A 21,688-nucleotide genomic window follows, 5' to 3' on the forward strand; every position below is an offset into this window, starting at 1 on the left:
GCCTTTGAAGAAGCCTGATCATTTTATACCTGGGGTTTCAAAGTAGCCCTATAGTTTGTTTAAATTTTAATGCATTTTAAAATGTTTTTATTTGTAAGTTGTCTTGAGCATTTTACAAATGGTAAAACACCCTAATTTTTTTTTAAAAAAAGAAGCACTTAAGCATACTGTGGAGGGATGAGAAAGGGAGAATTAACATAGCAGTGTCACATCATGCTCATCATGCTCTCTTTTGCTTTTTTGGAGCTACATATTACTGGGGAGATGGGAGGAGAGATAACAGGATAGCAATGCCTGTGTGTCTCATCATAACTGATGTATCTTTCAAAGGCCATCCACATCTAAAAATGTGCTTGCAAGAACACATGAACACAGGACGCTGCCTCATACAGAATCAGACCATTGGTCTGTCAAGATCAGTATCAGACTGGCAGTGGCTGTCTAGGGTCTCAGGCAGTCTTTCATGTCACCTACTACTAGCACCTTTTAACTGGAGAGGCTGGGGATCGCACCTGAGATCTGCATGCCAAGCTAATGCTCTACCATTGGGCCTGAAGGAAATTCACATAAAGAATTTGTGGCATGGGAGCTTCTCAATATTCTCACTGTGGTCTTGTATCAAAAACAGTTATGTTGAGAACATCATTATTTCCCTTGCAGAGAAAAAAACAGATCAACCAAAAACATTGTGCCACACTATTTAAATTTCTGAGCATCAACCATTAAAACAGTTCTGCCCCTTCTCCATTGTCAGAACTAATTTCAATTTATTGCAGTACATCTGCATTCATGCATCACAGTGGAAAGAATCCATCCGAAACATTTAAAAAGTGTGCTCCTTCTAGTAGAACCCAGGAGGTACAATATTTGTGAAATTTACTGTGGGACAACAAACACCGCAAGTGCTTGGCTGAATGTCCATTTCATGTGGGGACATGTTTGTGGTTACACATATCACATGGTGGATGACAGTTGTGCACAGGTGCCGTAAGTCCAGGAACAAGGCCTATCCTGATCCACGAAGACTGCTTTTAAGGCTGGAAGCAGAACGCTGATGCTCTCTCTCGAAGTAGTTCTCGGCACAAATGACAACTCCAGCTCCCTGCAAACAAGCACAGCACATTTTCAGATTTTAAAATGGTCCCACGAATGGCCAAATATGCTGACAGAGGGCAAGATAAAGAAGGTCCATTTAAATAGAGGGTACTTTTAAATTTATACATTCATACAGAATTAGGCTATCCACCTTGGATAGTGTGGCTAACGGTCAGATTCAGCAGGTTTGCACCACTTTGGCAGAACCGGTTGTTAAAATGCTGTTTGTAAACAATCAGTTGTTAAATTATTTGAATCCTATCACTGAGTGTGGCTTTATCATTAACAGACTCAGTGATTTGTTGAATCTAGTCCTTCAGCTTAAAGCAGAGAAACGAGGAGGCAAAATGTTTCTGTTTTCAGATTTGTATGGAATGGAAATTGTTTCCTTTGGCGTTTCCCCCATGGTCAATATATCCTGGGATAAGGAAGTGAACCATCCCGGTTTGGGCATGAATTCCGCAAGGCTTTCGTGCCTAAATCGGGCCCGCCCTGTGAGATCTGCCCTATCCCGCAGCTTTAAAAAAATGATAAAATCAGCAGTTCTTTTGGAAAAGCGCACACCGATCCGACACCCGTGCAAACACTGCAGGAGATGGGCCCATTTATTTTTCCAGCATTGCCGCCTGCTCTCCCCACCCCTGGTCTCCCCTACCCTGCTCTCCCCTGCAGCCAATCAGAACGTCGGAAAAACGGAATCTACGTAAACTATGTAAACGTATTCAAACTACATAAATGATGTAAATGTAAACGTTCATGTGGAAAATGAAAATAAACCGAGGGCTCATGCATAATTCACTAGAGTTCTTCCTCCCGGACTGAACGCGCTGACGAGCAGCTGTGCGAAGGGAGAAACCAGGATAAAAACACCCTGGGATATATGATCCCGGGTCTATCCCAGGATATTTTGTCCGTGGGGAAAACGCCTTTGTTAGACTTAGCTGACCTAGCTTACTAATCTATGCTACAATGACCTTAGGACTGGACTACAACAACATACCATGCTTGAAGGCAACACAAAAGCCACAATTAGTGCAGAATGCCACAACTAGGTTGTCAGGCTTTAAGTATTTTGAATATATAACCTAAGGTTTAACAACAGTATGTTACCTATATGTTCAGTTCAAGAAGCTGGTGTCAACTTTTAAAACCGTTCAGAAGCTGTGACCATAATATAGGAGTGGCCAACCAGATGTTCATGGACTACAATTCCCATCAGCCCCTGCCAGCATGGCCACCCCTGCCCTAATAGCTGCAGGATCACTTCACCCAAATATGCCTACCACACAGCTCCAACCATTAGATCATGGACGATTACAAATTCTCCCCCAGTTCAGTGAAAACAGCTTCACCTTGAGTTTTCTCAATGGTTGCTCCGGTTCAATGAAAAAGGATTCCCAAGGGTATAAGGAAGGCTCCAATTTTACCAAGATTTTGGAGGCTCTGTAAAAAGTGAAGCTTTTCAGATATGGTTTTGGTGGCTCATGAGCAGAGGTCGGTCAGTATGATGACCAATGGCTTGCTCTTGCCTTTTGATTTGCGTTAGACTTTTAGTGAGTTTAAGTCTCACTGAGAGATTTGGAATTGTATAACACAACCGTTCTTGTCAGATCTCAGAAGCTAAGCTGGGTTGGTAGTTTTCAGAAGAAGACACTCTAAGGAAGATTCTGCAGAGGGAGGTAATGGCAAACCACCTCTGCTTAATCACTTGCCCTGAAAACCCCACCAGAGATCGCTATATGTCAGCCGTGACTTGACAGCACTTAATGCACACAAGTCCCATTGATCAGGAAAAGAAGTAGGTTATAACTATTTTAATTAAATTAAAATAAAAACAGGGGAAGCATTTCAAACTACAAAAAGCATAAATCGGTTTAGATCACCATACATGATGATCACAAATTTATGCATTTCTCTCTGTGTTTGCTTACCCATGTGACTATTAGCACCAACTACATGAAAAATATAGTGTGCCCAAGAAAGGGACCCATTAAGACTAATAAGGCGCAATTGCATTTTTGCAACCTACTTTGGGTGCGTCTCTAACTTCTCTTCTCCCCCTTTCCTGGACTCAGGATCTTTGCCTCATCTTTGCTACCATTACCACCACTACCACCTTATGGAAACAACTCTGTGCCTCATATTTGGATGACAATCAATATTCGACACAGATTCCAAAATCTATGTCATTTGAACATTCAGAGCTTCAATTAAAAGAAAAGCAACTCCTACTCAAAAACATGCTGTGATATGTCATAGATCCTGGACCAAAGCACCTGGTGAATGAACAAGACATAATTTGAAAAGTGTTTTTTCTTGTCTGTTTTGTTTTTGTTCAAGCTCTTTTGTTTTTAACATAAGCTGACCAGAAGCAATATTAGTTTCCTGTATCTTTACTGTAGGCTTGTGCAAGAGAGAGTTTCAGCAGATGCAAATTGTCACTTCACAGTTTTAAGAGGTGATGGGAAAAGTTATACCTTCCAACAATTCTCTCTTTTACACAGATATTAAAGGTAACAGAGGCCATCCATTATTAACACCAATAAAGGTCTACTTTGCAATTCACTGTTCTTTCCCACAGAGGTGCCTGTAATTTCCTGTGCAGACAGTCTAAGAACAAAATGTTACCTTCAGGGGGCTCAGAGACTGGTGGGTTTAAACAATACATGTGATATCCACGGTCACAGTCATCACAGAAGAGTAGCTGATCCTAATTAAAGGGAAAAGAGAAAACGAGATGTTACTCATACTAGCTAAAATTAGTCCTGTAAACATTTGCACTCAGTAGTATAAAATAACTGTCACAAGCAAGAACACACACAATCATAGGCAGGTCATGAGGTGTGAACAATGCTCTTGCTTCCTGAAATGACTGTCATCTTACTCATCTACAACTGACATGCAGGTTACAGTTTAATCTCCTACTGAGCTCAGGACAAGGCTTGTGCCATTACAAAGTCCCCTTTTTTCATATAGCTCCTCTATAAAATGCAATTTTTCTTGTTTAGACCAGGACATTTATAATAAATGCTCTGTTCAACATTGCTTAGTATCCCAGAAGGATACTAGGATACTTTATTTTGTACAGTAGGCAGTTGCATTGTTAATATCTCCGTCAAAATACGCCTTCGACAATATATCTCCTTCTTTGTTTGCTGCAAAGATCTCTTCTGGTGCCCCTCAGACATTTGACTAGATTCTTTGAATTGTTGTAACAGCAGGACACTGGGGAAGCTGTACTCTTCTTGGGAATATATTATAGCTAACTGCCTCTAGGTAGGAAGAGCTGTATGTTGGCGCAAGTTGCAAAACGGTTTGTAGTTTTAATCCATTTGTATAAGTTTCTAAGTAAAGTTATGAACCAAGGCAGGGGTGGGCAAGAGAGTATCCCTGCATGCATCCAGGGCAAAACAGATCACAGAATGGATTACCTTCTTCTGATAAGGTTAAATGATTCCTGTACGGGTCAAAAAAAGGGCTGTGAAAATATTTACTGACCCCTCGCATCCTGGACATAAACTGTTTCAACTCTTACCCTCTAAACGTCGCTACAGAGCACTGCACACCAAGACAACTAGACATAAGAACAGTTTTTTCCCGAATGCCATCACTCTGTTAAACAAATAATTCCCTCGATAATGTTAAACTATTTATTATATACTTATATAATTACTGCACTACTTTTTTCATCATTCCTATTACCCATCTCCTCCCACTTATGACTGTATGACTATAGCCTGTGCTGGCATTTCATTTTATTTTACATTTTATTTTATTTTATTTTATTTTATGATTTTACATTTTATGTTTTCATTACTACTGATTGTTTCCTGATTGCTTACTAGACCTATATGACAATCATTAAGTGCTGTACCTTATGATTCTTGACAAATGTATTTTTCTTTTATGTACACTGAGAGCATATGCACCGGAGACAAATTCCTTGTGTGTCCAATCACACTTGGCCAATAAAGATTCTATTCTATTCTATTCTATTCTAGAAAATGAGAGGTGTACACCAGTTTGCAAGACCTTTGAGAGAAGTGAGAATTCAAGATTTTGTAACAAAGGAGAACTTACATCATTCTCGGATGTCCCACAAAGGCTGCAGGATTTGCACTCAATGCATTGCCACTGATAGGTTTTGACAGCCTCAGTCATGTTTGCTGTGAATTGCAAGCAGGTTGGATGACCTACAGAAATGGGAAATGTTTATTTTTAGTAAGGTGTTCTGTTTGTTGGAGTTGACCTTTTAATCAAAGTCATAAAATTCAGGAACAAAACACACATGGACATGGACCAATCACAACATGGGCTCCAAACTAATGGATATAAAAGAGGAAAGCAGGCATTAACCCTTTTGCTGCCGGGCATAAGAAAAATCAAAGTCATCCCTGCCTGTTTCCCCACTGGCAAAGCAATTTTATACAGAGCTCTTAAAAACATTTTGAACTTTAAAAAAATTAAACAGGGAAGTGTAGATTAATATTTCTTGACCTGATTCAAATATGTATCTTTAGTAAGAATTTACTCCTCACTTTTAGTGTCTATACATCAAGAGAATGACATCTCTCGGTTTTTCATGGGTAGATTTGTATTTTTAAGAGCTCTGTGCTACCAAGGTTTGTTTGCACAGAAGAAACCAAACTGCACAGCTAATCTTCAGGATCAAATAAAAAAAGCCCTCCCAACAACCCCCCAACCAAAAATAACCTACAAAAGGAATAAACGGAGGAGAGCTGGCATAACAGTCACATCTATTGGGAAAGGACAGTTGCCGGGACTCTAGCCCCCTCCCCTACATGCGTGTCGATGCCAGCTTTGCAAAACAGCAGGACGACTGTAGCAGGATCAGCAATGGGGGGTTCTGGAGGGGAAAAATACAAACAAACAAACCCAAGATGGGATCAGTGTTCCTTCTGCAAAACAAGAAGAACAATCGCATTCTGAGATAATGGCATTGCCTTCCCAATCATCTCCCATCCTGTCCTTGAGATCTGCCTACATACATTCAATCAGCATCTTTTTTTTAAAGTATTTTTTCCATAATGTGAACACCAACACTCTGGAATACTAACTTGCTAAGCAGTTATGTATGGAAATATACATATATGTATATATGGAAATATACACACATATATGCTGGTGAAATTAATCTGTCATTTCAGGTACTTGCATTGATTTAGTAGTCTGATCTCTTCAGGCTTCAGTTGGACTTTTAGCAACTGATAGAAAAGATTTTTTACTAGAATGAAATCCATCACTGCAGGAAACTTGCTCAAGGTGAATGGGGCGATACAGAATACCTCCTAAGCATGCAGCAAATTCTGAAATGATTCAATTTTCCATTTGTTAAATATTTCACAGTGCAGTGGTTGGATGGTCCCCACCATCCTTCTAGTCTCCAGGATGATTGAGTATTACCAGGGAATAACAGCTAAGATTACTCTAGCTGAAATTAGATGTGACTTGCAGTCATGTTTCTTTCCCTTGACTTTTTAAAACATGTATGCTCAAAAGATGTCTCAGGAGAATGAAACCTGGATAGGAGGAATGCTTAACCTCTTCCCTCCAGCAGTTTCTCTGTCCAGAGGTTTTATTTGTTTGTTTGCCTGGGGGCGGGGGGTTGTGTGTGTGTATGGAAGGGAGGATATTGCTACTGGTGTTTTTTAAATGTATAACTGGACTAGCTATTGGAGCAATTTTGAGTAAACGGGTAAGAAGAAAGCATTAATCACCTCCATCAACTGTTTCTCAATTCAAATTTGCAGGTTCCTGAGATTGCTCAAGGTAAATAGAAATAGGCATGGCTGCATATCTTATCTAAAGTAAACCTCAGAAAGAACCACTGAGGCTATATTGGCCTTTCTCCCTTCTACAAATCCCCCCCCCTTTTTTTGGAGTCACCACTGGGAAGTACTCATGAACATAAGCCTTGGGAAAGGCTATTACTTCTTCCTTTTCTTATGTTTGTAAATATATGTAGCCACTTTGAAGCTCCACAGTTCAATGCTGTTGCATGCGTATTCTGCATTTCATATTCACACACACACTCTCACCCACACACAACTGATTTGTTATCACTACCTTTTCCTGTTAGCAGCAGTGATGTAAGTGATGAAAAATCCTCACCAAATGGAAGCAGCAACAGTCAGGAAAATGATCCCTTCTAATTCAGTTGAGCCTTTCCCCCATTACCTTCTGGATTTTAACGTGCAGTCCATTAACCAACAATCCTGTTCCGCAAACAGGCCCTTATCCAGATGAAACAGCTGAAATGGAACTTTCCACAAGTAACTACATAGATGCTGACTAATATTGTGAATATGTTAAATCATATCAAAATGATTTTTTTTCATGTCTTATGAAAATGCTTTGTTTTCTTCTTGCAAAGCCTTAAGTATGCTCCCTGAGATGGAACAACCACATTCACTCTGAATTTTGTTTTAGGTGAAATAGGTGGATAGGGAAGAATTTAGCCAAAATTTTATTCTTCTTCCTGACTACTCCCCTGTCTCCCTTCTAGCCTCTTTCACTGGTAGTCACCCAGTGATAAGAAGATACACTCCTTTGCTTTCTCTGATCAAGGCCCAAGCATATTCTATAGACAGAGTTGCCAGTCCTTGTCTTAGCCAACAATTCCTGAAACATAAGCAGACTTCAACTCCAGCTGACTAACTCACCATCAGATCTGGATCTATCTTTCAACTACCTTACACTGCCTGCAGCTTTTCAAACACAGCTTTCTTTCTATGGCAGGATTTCTTTACAATTTTCTTTGCAGTGTTAGTCCAACATCTCTGGGAGAAAAGGAGAGTAAGTATGTTAAAAGAAGTTGCCTCCTAACACACACACGTTTAAAAATAGTTGCCATTAATTGTGAAACTCTAATGACCAGAAAATGGCATTAAGGCCATGAGCAATTCCTGTAGGGAGACATACTATGACCAGTAATGACCTTAACACAGCTCATTTGTGCTTCTTCTTTAGTGAATTCTCCACAGCATGATTAATTTTGGCCATGTGCTCCCAGCAACTAGACTTCTTAAAGTGAATTAATACCTTGTCCAAACAATTCAGATAGTTTCAAACAAAAAAGAGCTCCATTTGTGTTTAAAAATATGTCTCCCTTCCCCACCCCCCGCCCCCAAGACGCGTCCTTTTTTGCTAATGGCATTTCCTGAAGAGGATGAGGTTATGCTGAGGGAGAGAAAAGAGAAGGGAGATGATGCAAAGTGCCATGATTATATTTTTGCTGGCCACAATCTAATTTGCTTCTCCTCCATTTTATCCTCACAACTACTTTGTGAAATAGGTTAGGCTGAGAGAGTGTGACAGGCCCAAGGTCACCCAGTGAACTTCCATGGCATCAGTAAGGCACCAGAACTTCCAGATGACTAGTCCAACACACTGCATGTCACATGACACTAGATGCTTTTATTAGAGATGCCCTCCCATCTGCCTATCCCAGGTGTAAACATATCATGAGTAATTTACAACTAAGAAGATGCAGGGAGATCCGCAGAATGGCATGAGCACTAGTAGTCCCCCCCCCCCTCTTTCATGGTGACCTTGGGAGGATTAAATTGCTTGGTGTGCTATCCTATATGCTTTGTCACATGTATGTACTGTAATAGTCAGAAAGGATTTGAAAAGAGACAATTATAATCTGAAGGCAACAGAGTATAGCCTGATCTCATCAGATCCCAGAAACTAAGCAAGGTCAGTACTTGGAAGGGAGACTTCCAAGACCCTAAAGAAGCAGGCAATGGCAAACCACCTCTGCTTCTCACTTGCCTTCAAAACTGTTTGCTGGGGTTGCCAGAAGTCAACTGTGACTTTACGACACTTTACACACACACAAGGGGTTCTCTTACGAGACCTTGAAATTAAAGGTTTGGATACATACAACAATTTCAGCTGACTGAAGGATTTCTATCAGGACAGCATGACTTTTTCATGCCCCCACCCCTTCTGCTGCATCCCCAAATGTCATTTGCCTGCCTCAAAAAAAGTTGCTCCCATGGAATAGGGCCTTAACAGCAACAACAAAAGGGGGGAATTGGAGGTCTTCCACAGGAGAGAGGAGCTGGAAAAAATCATCTCCCATCCATCCACAGAAATCCAACCCACAGACTCTTGAATAGATCCTTTCAATGGAAAAGGGACAATACCACAAACTCCAGAGGAAGAGGAAGGGGATCAGCACTGGTCTCTAGCATCATATTCTTCCTGGTAATACAAAACTGGACTATGGGCTGGAATGTAGTTAAGCCCTGGATTCTGCTTTTGGGAACCACCAAATTCAATGGTGTCACAAAGGTGTCAATAAAGGTTATGTTCTGTTTTTATACACACTTATGATGTGTAAGACCTACTAAATTTAATCTGAGTTACCAGCTAAATAGGCAGACGTTTAGATTGCAAATGCCATTAGAAAACATTCATTCTGAAAAATTCGAGCCTGACTCTGCAAATTAAAAGTCAATGAACATGTAGGCCGAATCCCCACCGAGAAATTCAATCTAGATCAAACCAAGTTTGAAAATAAACTGCACCTTTTCATCGAGGTTTCAGTCTTCCCACCACAGCATGTTTCCAGTGAAGATATCTAGGCCTATCTTGGATTCAAGAAATGTAACAATCACCACTACCATGCAATTGGCTTGGTGGGTCTCTCCTGATTGTCTGCTGTGCCATGTTGGGGTGGGACCTTTTTTTTCTCCCGCAAAAACATGCTCACATTATGACATCATCACGTCAGCATGTCTCCCCCACCCACGTTTCTGGTTGGTTCTGGTTCTCTCGTGGTCTCGCAAGAACAGCACCACGTACACTGATTGGTTGTAAGGCATTTGCATTATGCTCCACAGCGGGAAATTTGAACCAGGATTAGATCCCCAATCCTCCACTCCAAACTGGATCGAAAATGTGTTTTTTGGAAAAAGTAGTACTTTCAAGCAGGTTCGGCAAATATGCGGGATAAGGGGGAGAATGAACGCCAGAACTGGGCTGAATCCTTGTTCGTCGATCAGGCAGTGGGGAGTTCTTCCTGAATCCTTGATATTTAGCATGAGTATCACGCGATTAATTGACCGTGGGGAACCGGCAGTAGTTTGAATGAAATGGGGTTTTCAGTAATAAAGTGCCTGGAAGATCTTGTTATAAATCTAACAAAAAATCAGACGGTTGAGAAATTCCTAAACTTCAATTCCTTCTGTGCCTCAGCTGGTCTACAAGAGATAGTAGTTTGCTCTTAAAGACTGCTAGCTTCAATAAAGATGCTGAAATACAGTGAAAAATCATAATTAACAATGAAATTGAGTAAAATAATCAAATTAACCATTTTTCTACTGAGGCTTTTATGCAATCTGCCCCAGTTATGCATGCAACTCAGGGCCTCTCCCATAAATAAAGTCAACAGAAATAATATTCATGCAGTTCAATGCACAATTTGAAAGTGATCTTTCAAGGCTACTACCGGAAGATTGTTTACTTGACTTGGGGCCAATTCACATGATGCAGTGTTTCTCCCCCCCCCCACCCCCCCGCATTTTATCAACCTAAATAACTCCAGGGAGATACTATTCATAATTTCCAAATAAATCAAAAGGCAAGGAACATGGCAAGATGAAATGCACCATATTTCTAGTCAGCTTTAGAGCCCCACACACATGGGAAGGGTGGAACTTTCAACACAAATGTGATCCAACATTCTCACAGTGGCCATGTAAATTGGCCCTTAATTTCCAGATCATAATGCAGTGCTTCAAACTATTATTCTAGTGGCCATCAAAATGCATGTTAGTAGTTCACCTCACTGTCATCTGTTCACATACCATGCTTTTTAATTCCTCTTTGTTAAAACGTTCTCCCAGTCGAGCTCTCTTGCCCCCACAAATTCTTTAGAGCCTCCTATACCTAGGAAATGTTTTAAAGATGCAAGGACGCTTGACTTAAGGAAAGCACAATCACAACTGATCTGCATACGAGGAACCCACTGTGTTCTTAAGAATTGCCAATAAAAACATATTAACTGCCTGACCTGCTAAATTACAGATAACTTTACTACATTGCTCCAGTGGTGAGATCCAAAAATTTTAGCTACAGGTTCCCATGGTGGTGGGATTCAAACTGTGGCATAGTGCCAATGGGGCTGGGCGGGACACGACAGGGGCGTGGCCGGGCATTCCGGGGGTGTGGCATTCCTTTTTTTTCCAATAAAGCTTTTATTATAATTTGCAAATATACATAAAAAAATTAAGTTACATTGTTCTTTGTCATGTCTTACATTTACAAATGCCTTCATATAGAAAATTCAATTACGCAATTTACTACTGTTATATCTAAATTTATATAACAAAATTAAAATCAAGAACTTCCTCTGCAACCGCTGAGATATCAAAGAAAAGAAGGAAAGCAACTTCATGTATCTATTATAACTATTAATCATACACCTATATATTTGTATATTTCTTCCTCTTTTTGATTTCTGTTTTTAAACTATTGTACAAATCAAAGTGCCTCTACTATTGTACTATCAATATATAAAACTTATTTACATGTAGATGTTTATATTAAAATAATGCATAGAAAAGCATCAGATGACTCTTCCTTTGTAGACTGGAGATTTCCATTCATAATTCTACTTGCTTGAACGAAAAAAAAGAAAGAAAATTAATATAAGATGAAGAGCATAGCCAGTGCAGTTTTATATAACTGGTACATAATCTTATGTTTATATATTTAGTTGATTTATTTTTTTTCCAAATATTGAATAAATGGTTCCCATGTTTTCTGGAAGCTAGTTGATGGCAGATCTTTCAGGCTAACAGATAGTTTATCTGTGTTCATAATTTCTACTACCGCTTTGAACCAGGCGTTAATACTGGGAGGTCTCCTATTTTTCCAGAATTTTGCCACTTGGATTCTTGCTATTGTTGAGAAGTACAGAAACAATTTAATGTTATCTACTTTCTCATTATCTTGGAAAATTCCCAATAAATAATTTTCAGGTAACATTTGAAATTTGTGACCCAAGATCTTCTGAACTTTTTTATGGATTTTTTTCCAAAACCTTTTCACTTTTTTACAACTCCACCATTGGTGAAAATATGTGCCTATCTTTTTATTGCACTTCCAACAGTACAGGGATTTTCTTTTATCAATTTTCGCTAATTTAAGAGGTGTAAGGTACCACCTATGAAATACCTTATTAAAGTTTTCTTTCAAATCTATACTCTGGAATTGTATTTTACCACAAGTGGTTTTTCCATGTTTCTTTCCCAACCCTCTTTTTGTACATCAAGTTTCCTTTGCCTATATCTTGGAGCTCTCCACTTAATCATCCACTTCTTTTATAGTTTCCATGCTCCAAATTTGTTTCTAAAAAGAAGTTTTATATATTTTACTCAATTCCAATTTAGTTCTCAGATTCCCATGAGAATCATGTCTTAATTTGTTAAATTTTATCGTTCAAACCCCATAGTATGCGCATCTTTTAGAAAACCAACCTTCTCTAAGTTGGGTGCCGTAAGTAAAACTCATAAATGTGACAATTATCTGTTCCTATTAAAATCATCATCTCTATTATTTTTTTCAAGATCGGGTTTATCGTTATCCCATCTTATTAGATTTTTTTTATACATTGGCACATTCGTTGTTTGCATAACATTGTCTTTATTTTGGGAGGCTTCCCAATCTTGAGAGACCCATAGTGGCACTTCTTACTATAAAGGTGTCCTCTATTATATTTCTCCCAAATTATTATTAGGGGTCTTCGAGTGATGGCATAATCTTTAAAATTTGCCATTATTGATTTTTTTTTTTGATGCAGGCCAAAGATATTCTCGTTCTGCCAGCCCCAACTATTATCAAAACCTTCCAACTGCAAAATTTGATTGTTTGTTAATGTGATCCACTCTCGAATCCATATCAAGGCATTAGTGTCATGATATAGTTTAAGATCGGGTAGTGCCCAACCCCCTCTCTCTTTGGTATCTATCAGTGAGGTGGATTTAATTCTGGGTCTCTTGTTATTCCATACAAATTTTGTTAAAGTTTGCCTCCATTCCTGTAAAATATTTTAGTAGATGTAATAATAGTGGGATGTTTCTAAAACAAAATACATCAATTTTGGCAGTATTATCCTCATTTTTATAAGGGCACGAATTCGTCCAGAAAAAAGAGATGTTTAAATTTTCCCCATTTTTTTAGGATCTGTTGTCTCTTTAATTCTCCATAATTTCTCATAGTTATTTCTGTATAGATTATTATTCCTTTTTTTCCAGAAGGATTCCAAGATATTTTATCTTTGATGTTTGATTTATGCCTGTCATATTAATTAATTTTTCTTCTTGTCTTTTTTTGTCGTAGATGTATATGTGGAAACATTTTTTGGTCTTCTTTCTTTATTGAGGATGAATCTTACGTGCTATCCCCGTAATCTCTTGTATTAGTTGTAATAATGGAATTAATTTTTCCTGGGGATTGTCTACAAACAAAACTATGTCATCTGCGAACGCCTTGAGTTTTATCCTTTCTTTTTTGATTTTTATTCCCTCGAAATTTTGATTTTCTCTTATTTTATTTAACAATACTTCTAATGTCGCATTAAACAATAGGGGTGACAATGGGCAACCCTGTCTTGTTCCTTTGTAAATATTAAAGCTTTCTGATAGGTTGCCATTAATTTGAAGTTGTGCAAGTTGTTGATTATATATACTGTGGACCGCTTCCTTAAAAGGGTTCCCAACATTCATTTTACTCATTATGGATTTGATAAAGTTCCAACTAATCCTGTCGAAAGCTTTTTCAGCGTCTAAAAATACTATAGCTAATGGGTCTTTTGATCTTTTTTCTGCCAATTCAATAATATTGAGTACTGATCGTACATTATAGTACCCTTGCCTCCCTTTCAAAAACCCTACTTGGTCTTTCTTTATATATTCATTCATCACTTTTTGAAATCTTTCGGCCAAGATAGATGTAAAGATTTTGTAATCGTTGTTTAACAACGATATCGGCCTAAAATCCTTAGGTTGTAAACTATTTGATTTTTCTTTTGGTATAAGGGAGATATAAGTTTGTTCCCAGGATTTCGGGAGGGATCCTTTTTTTAATATATTATTCATTACTATCATTAATTGAGGTGACAGTATGTCTATGAATTTTTTTAATAAAATTTTATAGGAAGACCATCTGGTCCTGGAGATGTTCCTGGCTTGGCTTTTTTTATTGCAATTTTAATTTCTTCTATAGAAATGGGTTCGTTCAGAATTTTTCGTTGGTTGTCACTCAATTCTTGAATGTTTTCATTCTCTAAATATCGTTGAATTTTTTCCCATTTTGGATCTTTTTCTTGGTAGAGTTTTTCAAAATATTGTTTTAGTTCATTTTGAATCGATTTTACATCATTGATAATTTTTTCACCTATTTTTAAATTATTTATTTGTCTCTGTTCTTTTTCTCGTTTTATTTTGGCCATTAGCCATTTTCCTGGTTTATTGGCCAGAACAAAATTTTTTTGCTTAATAAATTTCAGATTTTTTGCCATTTCATCTGACCACATACCTTGCAGTTTTTGCCTTTTAATAAATAATCTATCTTTGATTTGTTTACTTCTTGGTTTTTTCTGAAGTTGCCTTTCTAACGACCGAATTTCATTGAGGATCGTATTTTTTTCTTTTTCTTTTTTCTTTTTGACTATACATTCATTTTGTATTAATAGACCTCTTGAGTATGCTTTGCATGTTTCCCATACTATTTTTTCATCCTGGATAGAGCCTTTATTAATTTTTAAAAATTCTGTCAATTCGGGGGGTGGGGCATTCCTGGGCGGGGCTGTGGCAAGGATGCAGCTGCTGTGCCGGTCCTTGGGCGGGAAATCAATGCACGCAGGCGCAGGCTGCCACGCACGCCGGTGCACCTCCTGCTAGACTGCTTCATGTTCTGTGCGCTACTGCTGAGAGGAGGGGCATAACTAAGGCAAAAATCACGTGGCAAAATCACCATTTAGTAACCCCCTCTCGGCATACACAAATAATTAGTAACCTACTCTCAGGAACATGTAAGAACCTGCTGGATCCCACCTCTGCATTGCTCCCTTCATCTGATCCTTTGTTCAATCAACTTTACTGGCTTCTGACAGAATAGTTTCCATTTGGAATCTATTCATAACCATAGGTAAGGGCTGCCTGAAACCCTAATTTAACCCACTTAGAAACAAAAACAAATAAGTTTTGAAGGGAAACAAGATCGTGTTTTAGAACACAGCTTTTTTCAATTTTTTAAAATCTAATTTGGTAACTTTTTTAAAAAATCTAATTTTTCTAATGAAAACAAAGTAAGTTTTTATTCAACTTGTATGCTTCTCATTGACAGAGAAATCTACATAGACACTTGAGCATGTTAACAAGATTTACAAATATTTTAGTTAGCTGTGAGAAAAACCACTAGTATTTCATTTATTTCTTTGTAACCCCAACTGGAAAAGTGGCAGCCCTACCTCACAAGGAAGGTTGGGTATGGTCCAGATTTGTACTCTAAAATATCACTGAATTTTGAAAGAATGGTTTTTAGGAAATTACTACTACTACTGCTTAATGTAATCTATCCTGTCAGAAGTAGCATGATGCTTCCATCATTATCAAACCAGCTGAGAGAGTCAGAGAGACAGTAAAGATAGGTACCATCATTATGTTTTGGAGGCCAATGGAAAATTCTTGAACCGGTTCCAGCCAGTCCCCACCACCATAGCTCATAACATAAAACTTAAAACTGATCGTTCTGCTAGCTCACTATGATGTGGGAAAATGCCATTACTTACCTGAGGAGGGAAAACAGAATGTTAAGAGGTTTGTTTGAGTCTAAATTTAAAACTATAACATTTCTATTTTTTTTCATTTCAAATTAATAATCAGTCTGCCACAAAATGTGTAAAGCTGCTTACAAAATGAATACTCATACAGCTACTGCAGAGAGACCATTCCATATACACGCCACTTAATTCCCATACATTTCAGCAGTATAGCAATAGTATACCAACTGTCCATTGTTCCTATGATACATAAGAGCTTTGTGCAGGATAAGATTCTGGTCAGTAGTCCATACTTAAGGAATTCTCTGTTAAAAGATTCTTCAAAGCAAACACTCAGTTTGGCTTTTAGTGTTGAAGTAAACTGCTATTCTGTGTGTTAATTGATGATCTTTCAAGTTTTTCAGGTCTTGACACTCATGGCCTCATTGGGGAACTGCTTCTATTAAAAGTGTATAAGAGACAGGAAAAGGAAGGTGAAATGGTAAGAAAGGTTAGGGGGTTCAGTACATGAACTGCTTATCTAATAATGTGATTTAGGCAGCCAATACAATACTGGAACAGGCCAGAGGAAAGAAAAGCTGACATTTGCATCTGCTATTAATAAGTGTCTTTATGCTGAACCTAACATGTATTATATTACCAACTCAGCATTTTGGATTCAACACAGCAGAATCAGAACTTGGGTCCATAATCCAAACCCTAGATGTAAGAATCCAAAAATTAATTCACCTGGTTCAGAATGTTTCTTCTTCTAGAGCCCTCAAAGCATACCTCTCAAAGTGAAATCCAAGGATCACGTTTTACAAAGTAGACCATAGGAAGGTATCATAAAAAGGAAGGAAAGATCAATGCAACCATAGAAAGATCAGGTGACAAGACATGACAGGTACAGTGAGGAAATTTGCATCCAGCCTTTGAGCAGACTGTTTTATTGCCCAGAATATACAATTAGGCAATATGATGGATTAACCAGAAACAGATGTGTATGTGCCTCAGCTTCCAATATCTGAACTCTTGGAAAACAAGAGCTGTGATTAGTATAAACTGGAGTTTCTAGATTAAAGATACAGGAGGGTGACCAAGTAATTATAGATTGAGGCTTTAATATAAAATGTACTGATAACGTGGCTTGCCTACAGTTTTCCTTGTTAGACTAAATAGCTAATGCTGTGCTTCACCTTTTGCCAGATTTGCCCCAATTGACATTACTGGTTGCTAGGCAAAACGCTTGCTCCTTCCCCATGAAAAATGCTGGAGAAGCACTCGAATAACCTTGTATTGATGCATCAGCTTGTTAATGCACTGGATAAGGCTCCTGGCACTGTACAATTCCTGGGGGTGAATTAGGTCACAGCGACCTCCAGCAAGTGTGCACGCATACATACTCACACACAAACACCAGTACATACTGCAATAAGCTAAGAACTATGGGTAATGAATTGCTAATTGCCCAAGGCAGCTAGCCTGTTTACTAATCCCAACAGGGATGAAGCTTGCCTTTAAGCATTCCACAGGCTTGAATGCAGGGCAGAAATACAGACCTGAATTGCTGGAATTAAAGTTCCATTGCTCTTAAGTGCTCTTAAAATAAAACAGCTCTTAAAATACCAGAATGGAAAATTTGAAGAATGCCATTTATACTAGAAAGATTTTTCATGACTACATTTATAGGTTTTTAAATCCACATGCATCACCACCAAAGCAAAGGCCAGATGGAACATACGTTGGGAAGAAAAAGAGATTCCTGCTCAGACAGGATTCATGACCACATTGCAAAAGCTGAACATACTCCATTTTACTCCCCTTTCACTTTTGCTACACCATAAAGAAACTTTATCATGGGGGGGAAAAACCTCCCATTGTTGCTGAAGAATTTTCACTATGTGCTGCAGGCTTTCCAGCTAGACCAGTTCACACACCACAGAGCTTTTAATCAACTTGCAAGCTCACTAAGCCTTTCAAAATGTGCACGCAAGCAAAAAAGACATGGTCATGAATACTAAAAATACAGGATGTTAGATCAGGTGATTTTAAAAAATGCTTAAACACCATTTTCTATAAACACACATCTGCCTATAAACCTTTTTAGAACATAATCGAAACCAATAAAATCTCTCTCTTCTATAGTTCTTCTGTGTTGGTACAATCAGGCTGCATCATTGTTTGTACTGTCCAGCATACAGATGAGCTCAAGATAGTACTTACAAAGAATGAGTCTATGCCCATATACTGCAATGCCATCTCTTGCTGATGAGCGAAACAGAAAGTTCCAAATGCATCCCCTCTGTCATTTCATTTTTACCTGGAACTAGCCCAATGACCTTCTGAAACTGAAAGACCACACAAATATTCAATCCTCTGTCTTTTAGTGTCCTTTTTAATTATTTTTTTCCAGCAATGTTTTACTTTGTACAGTTTTCCCCCATCAGAGAATGAAACTTTTCAATTTCCATATACAAAAGCAAAATAAGTACTGGGGTTGGAATGACTTTTCTTTTACCAGGAAAGGCAAGCAGTCACTGCAATACTGACCTGGAGAGGAATAGATTAGCAAGGAAAGGAATCTTTGCAAACTGACTTTTTTCCTTCATCCACAATGAAGCAGGAAAATCTAATCTTGACTAATGTTATGTGAATATATGTTACCACATTATTTTTATGTAGACACTGAATTTGTGGCTTTTATATGGATGTAACTTACTTTTACGTTTGCTTTCTTTTTTATTTATCCAATTGCTATGGTAGTAACATTCAAGTAGGCAGCAGTTTGATACAAGCTCTCCTGAATACCTTTAACTTTAAACTGGTATAATCATACAGAAACACTGAAAAGACCATTTATTTCTATGGGGCTTTCAATCCTGGCCTTCTTGAATGAAATGTGGAATAAAGATGTCCTACAGTGCTAATAGCAGCCCAATTCAGAAGGCTCTGACAGCCACTACCACACCATCTCCAGAAGGCTTCCAGGCAGCGTAAGAAGGCAGCAAACCCAAGAAAATCCCTGGCCGACTGAAAGCTCTCTACAGGGCAAAATTGACTTGTACCACTTTTTTGGGTAGAGTGACTCCTGTGCTGGGGGCATTTCCATACTGAAAGTCCAATGAAAGCCAACTAAGGTTGGCTCCACCCCAAGGAATGCCGCCAGCCCACCCCCAGCTGAGCTGGCAGTCAGGTTTAGACCAGCACAGCTCTGAAGCTGGAGCCTACTTTTGGGTCGGGCACCCAAGAGCTCTGCAGTGCCCACCCTCCTCCCTGCTTGCCATCCCTACTTGTGTAAGTGCCACTTATGCCAGTGGATGGGCAAACATGCCAGCATAGCTTTGTTCCGGCTCCAACAGCGGCTCTCTCTCTCTCTCTCTCTCTCTCTCTCTCTCTCTCTCTCTCTCTCACACACACACACACACACACACACACACACACACACACAGGATTGGGCTGCCCAGCTATTGTACATATCCAAACCAATCACATTGTAATCTGCAAAAATAAGCTGTTCTCATAAGGACCCCTCAGCATATTCTTTCCTTCAATTAGTCAGTGGTTTTCCGCAAAGCTGCCTGAAGTCAAACCAGAATATTCGTCCATAAAGGTCAGTATATTATCTACTCTGACTGGAAGTGGCTGTTCAGAATCTCAGGTAGAAATCTTTTGCATCACTGACTACAAGAACTTTTCACTAGAGATAGCGGGGATTGAACTTGGATCTTCTGTGTTCAACGCAGTCACGAAGTAAGTTGGAGGAAATCCAATAGTCTGTATCTCAGTTCCCCAGAACCTGGTCAATAATATAACAATTTCTAATGAACTGAATGTATTAACTCATGTGGCATAACAAATCTAAGCAGTTCGTCTGGCATTTTCTTGTCAGGTTTTACTGTAGGTCAGTTTTGCTTGTTTGTATAAAGACACATTACAAATTTATGTTGCTCCATATTCAGTTATGAATGTCACATGAAATGCTTTGCTCCCATTTTATACAAGGGATTTCTATCGCTGGTCCTTGAAGAACTTTAAAGTGACCCATGGCATATTAACTGATAAAGATATATTTGAATGGGTATATTTATAGGGGAAAAGATTATCTTTTGCTATTTTCTGTATTTTCTTGGATGATGGTATATCACTGACTGTACAAACTCTACAGTCTAGTACAGTCATGGTGAACCTTTTCGAGACCGAGTGCCCAAATTGCAACCCAAAGCCCACTTATTTATCGCAAAGTGCCAACACAGCAATTTAACCTGAATATTGAGGTTTTAGTTTAGAAAAATGGTTGGCTCCAAGGCGTGTGTTACTAGGGAGTAAGCTCGGTGGTAGTCGGTGGCTTTGATTTGAAGCAACCATGAAACTCTTCCAATGGGTGAATCACGACCCTAGGAGGGTTTACTCAGAAGCAAGCCCCATTGCCAACAACTGAGCTTACTCCCAGGTAAAGGATTGCACTTTAGTACTTTGCATGAAAATCAGCAGTGTTTAACAGCACTTAACAGGGTTACCTAGACTGCTTCCCCAAAACTAGATCTTAGGTTTAATGCTAATAATCGAGCCCAGCAGCCCAGGCCAGCCTAGATGTGTGTGTGGTGGGGGGGGGTGACTCTGTTTGCGTGTGCCCACAGAGAGGGCTCTGAGTGCCACCTCTGGCACCCATGCCATAGGTTCGCCACCACTGCTCTAGTATTTCATGGAGTATGTCAGATTCTCCTGAAGCATTTTTTCAACCTTTAAATTATGCAGTAAAGTATGCCTTTACGTAAAAATTAAATATGCAGCTATTTGAGATGACTAAATTAATAAGCAGCTAAGGTTTGCATGGGATGTTTGTGACATGCACAGGTATATACTACATAGCTACTAGTATCAGCAGTTACTTTACATTAAAATTAGTGAAATGATAGTAATGCTAAATTAGCATTACTACTAGTAGTTATGCCTATCTAGAACTAAAAACATACAACATTAGCTAAATACGCTGCCTTGTTTAGTTCTCCACCAAACTATTACAATCAAAATTACGTTTATACAAGCCTATTTGTGAAGAATGTTACGGCTGGACAGCTGAATCTGATGTTTGGGTGCTGGAGTGTGAGAATCAGTTGCTTTTAATGTTCCTGGCACAAGTGCAGAAAAAAGACTGATTACAAGGCATACAGTGATTTCCGCTTTCATACCAAGCAAAAGTACTGAATAGAGCTGCTTATCACATGACAAAAAGATTGGTCGCCAATTGCCATTAAGAGCAATGAATGAAACCTCTTATTTCACTTATTCTGCTGGAAAAATGAGACGAAATAATAGATCCAGTTCAAAGGCAAAACACTAAGTTCATCTGTTCAGATCTCTGTCAAACAAAAACAATTTAAAAATCAGGTTAAAGTACATGTTTTAATAATTTGGTAACATTAATTGTTAGGTATACCCTATAGTAATGATAACAATAGCTCCTGTCAGCTAAACACTGAATTAAATTTAGTAGCATATTCTTCAACAGGGGAAAAATATTCCTTATTGAATAACCTTGAATAACCATTACCTTGTCTGTGCTTAGTATGCTTTTAAAAATTATGAGATAGAAACAACAATGTAAAAAGTTACTGTAATGAGGTAATATGGATTTTTCCTATTTAGAATGAATTGGGATCATAACTGATCAGGCTTACTTTGGTCATTTTGCTGCTGGAATTATTTTAAAGCATGTAGTACTGTTTTTATTTATTTATTCAGGAATTTTTACCCCACTTTTCTCCCCAGGACCTAAGCAGCTGGCAGCCATGT

The 21,688-nt window shown here is 38.6% G+C and overlaps 1 protein-coding gene across 1 annotated transcript in view; it reads right to left on the minus strand.

The window, feature by feature from the left end:
• Positions 1-686: 686 nt before the first annotated feature.
• The window catches only part of DPF3 (double PHD fingers 3), a 218,312-nt gene continuing 197,310 nt past the window's right edge, over positions 687-21,688 (minus strand). The window contains exons 9-11 of the mRNA XM_048484073.1: positions 5,176-5,288; positions 3,724-3,805; positions 687-1,102 (exon numbers count right to left, since the gene is read on the minus strand). Of these exons, the coding sequence (XP_048340030.1) occupies positions 1,032-1,102; positions 3,724-3,805; positions 5,176-5,288 (266 nt within the window). The 3' untranslated portion in view covers positions 687-1,031. The remainder of the gene's footprint in view (positions 1,103-3,723; positions 3,806-5,175; positions 5,289-21,688) is intronic.

The sequence above is a fragment of the Sphaerodactylus townsendi genome, linkage group LG02, assembly GCF_021028975.2.
Source record: "Sphaerodactylus townsendi isolate TG3544 linkage group LG02, MPM_Stown_v2.3, whole genome shotgun sequence".
Taxonomy (NCBI): Eukaryota; Metazoa; Chordata; class Lepidosauria; order Squamata; family Sphaerodactylidae; genus Sphaerodactylus; species Sphaerodactylus townsendi.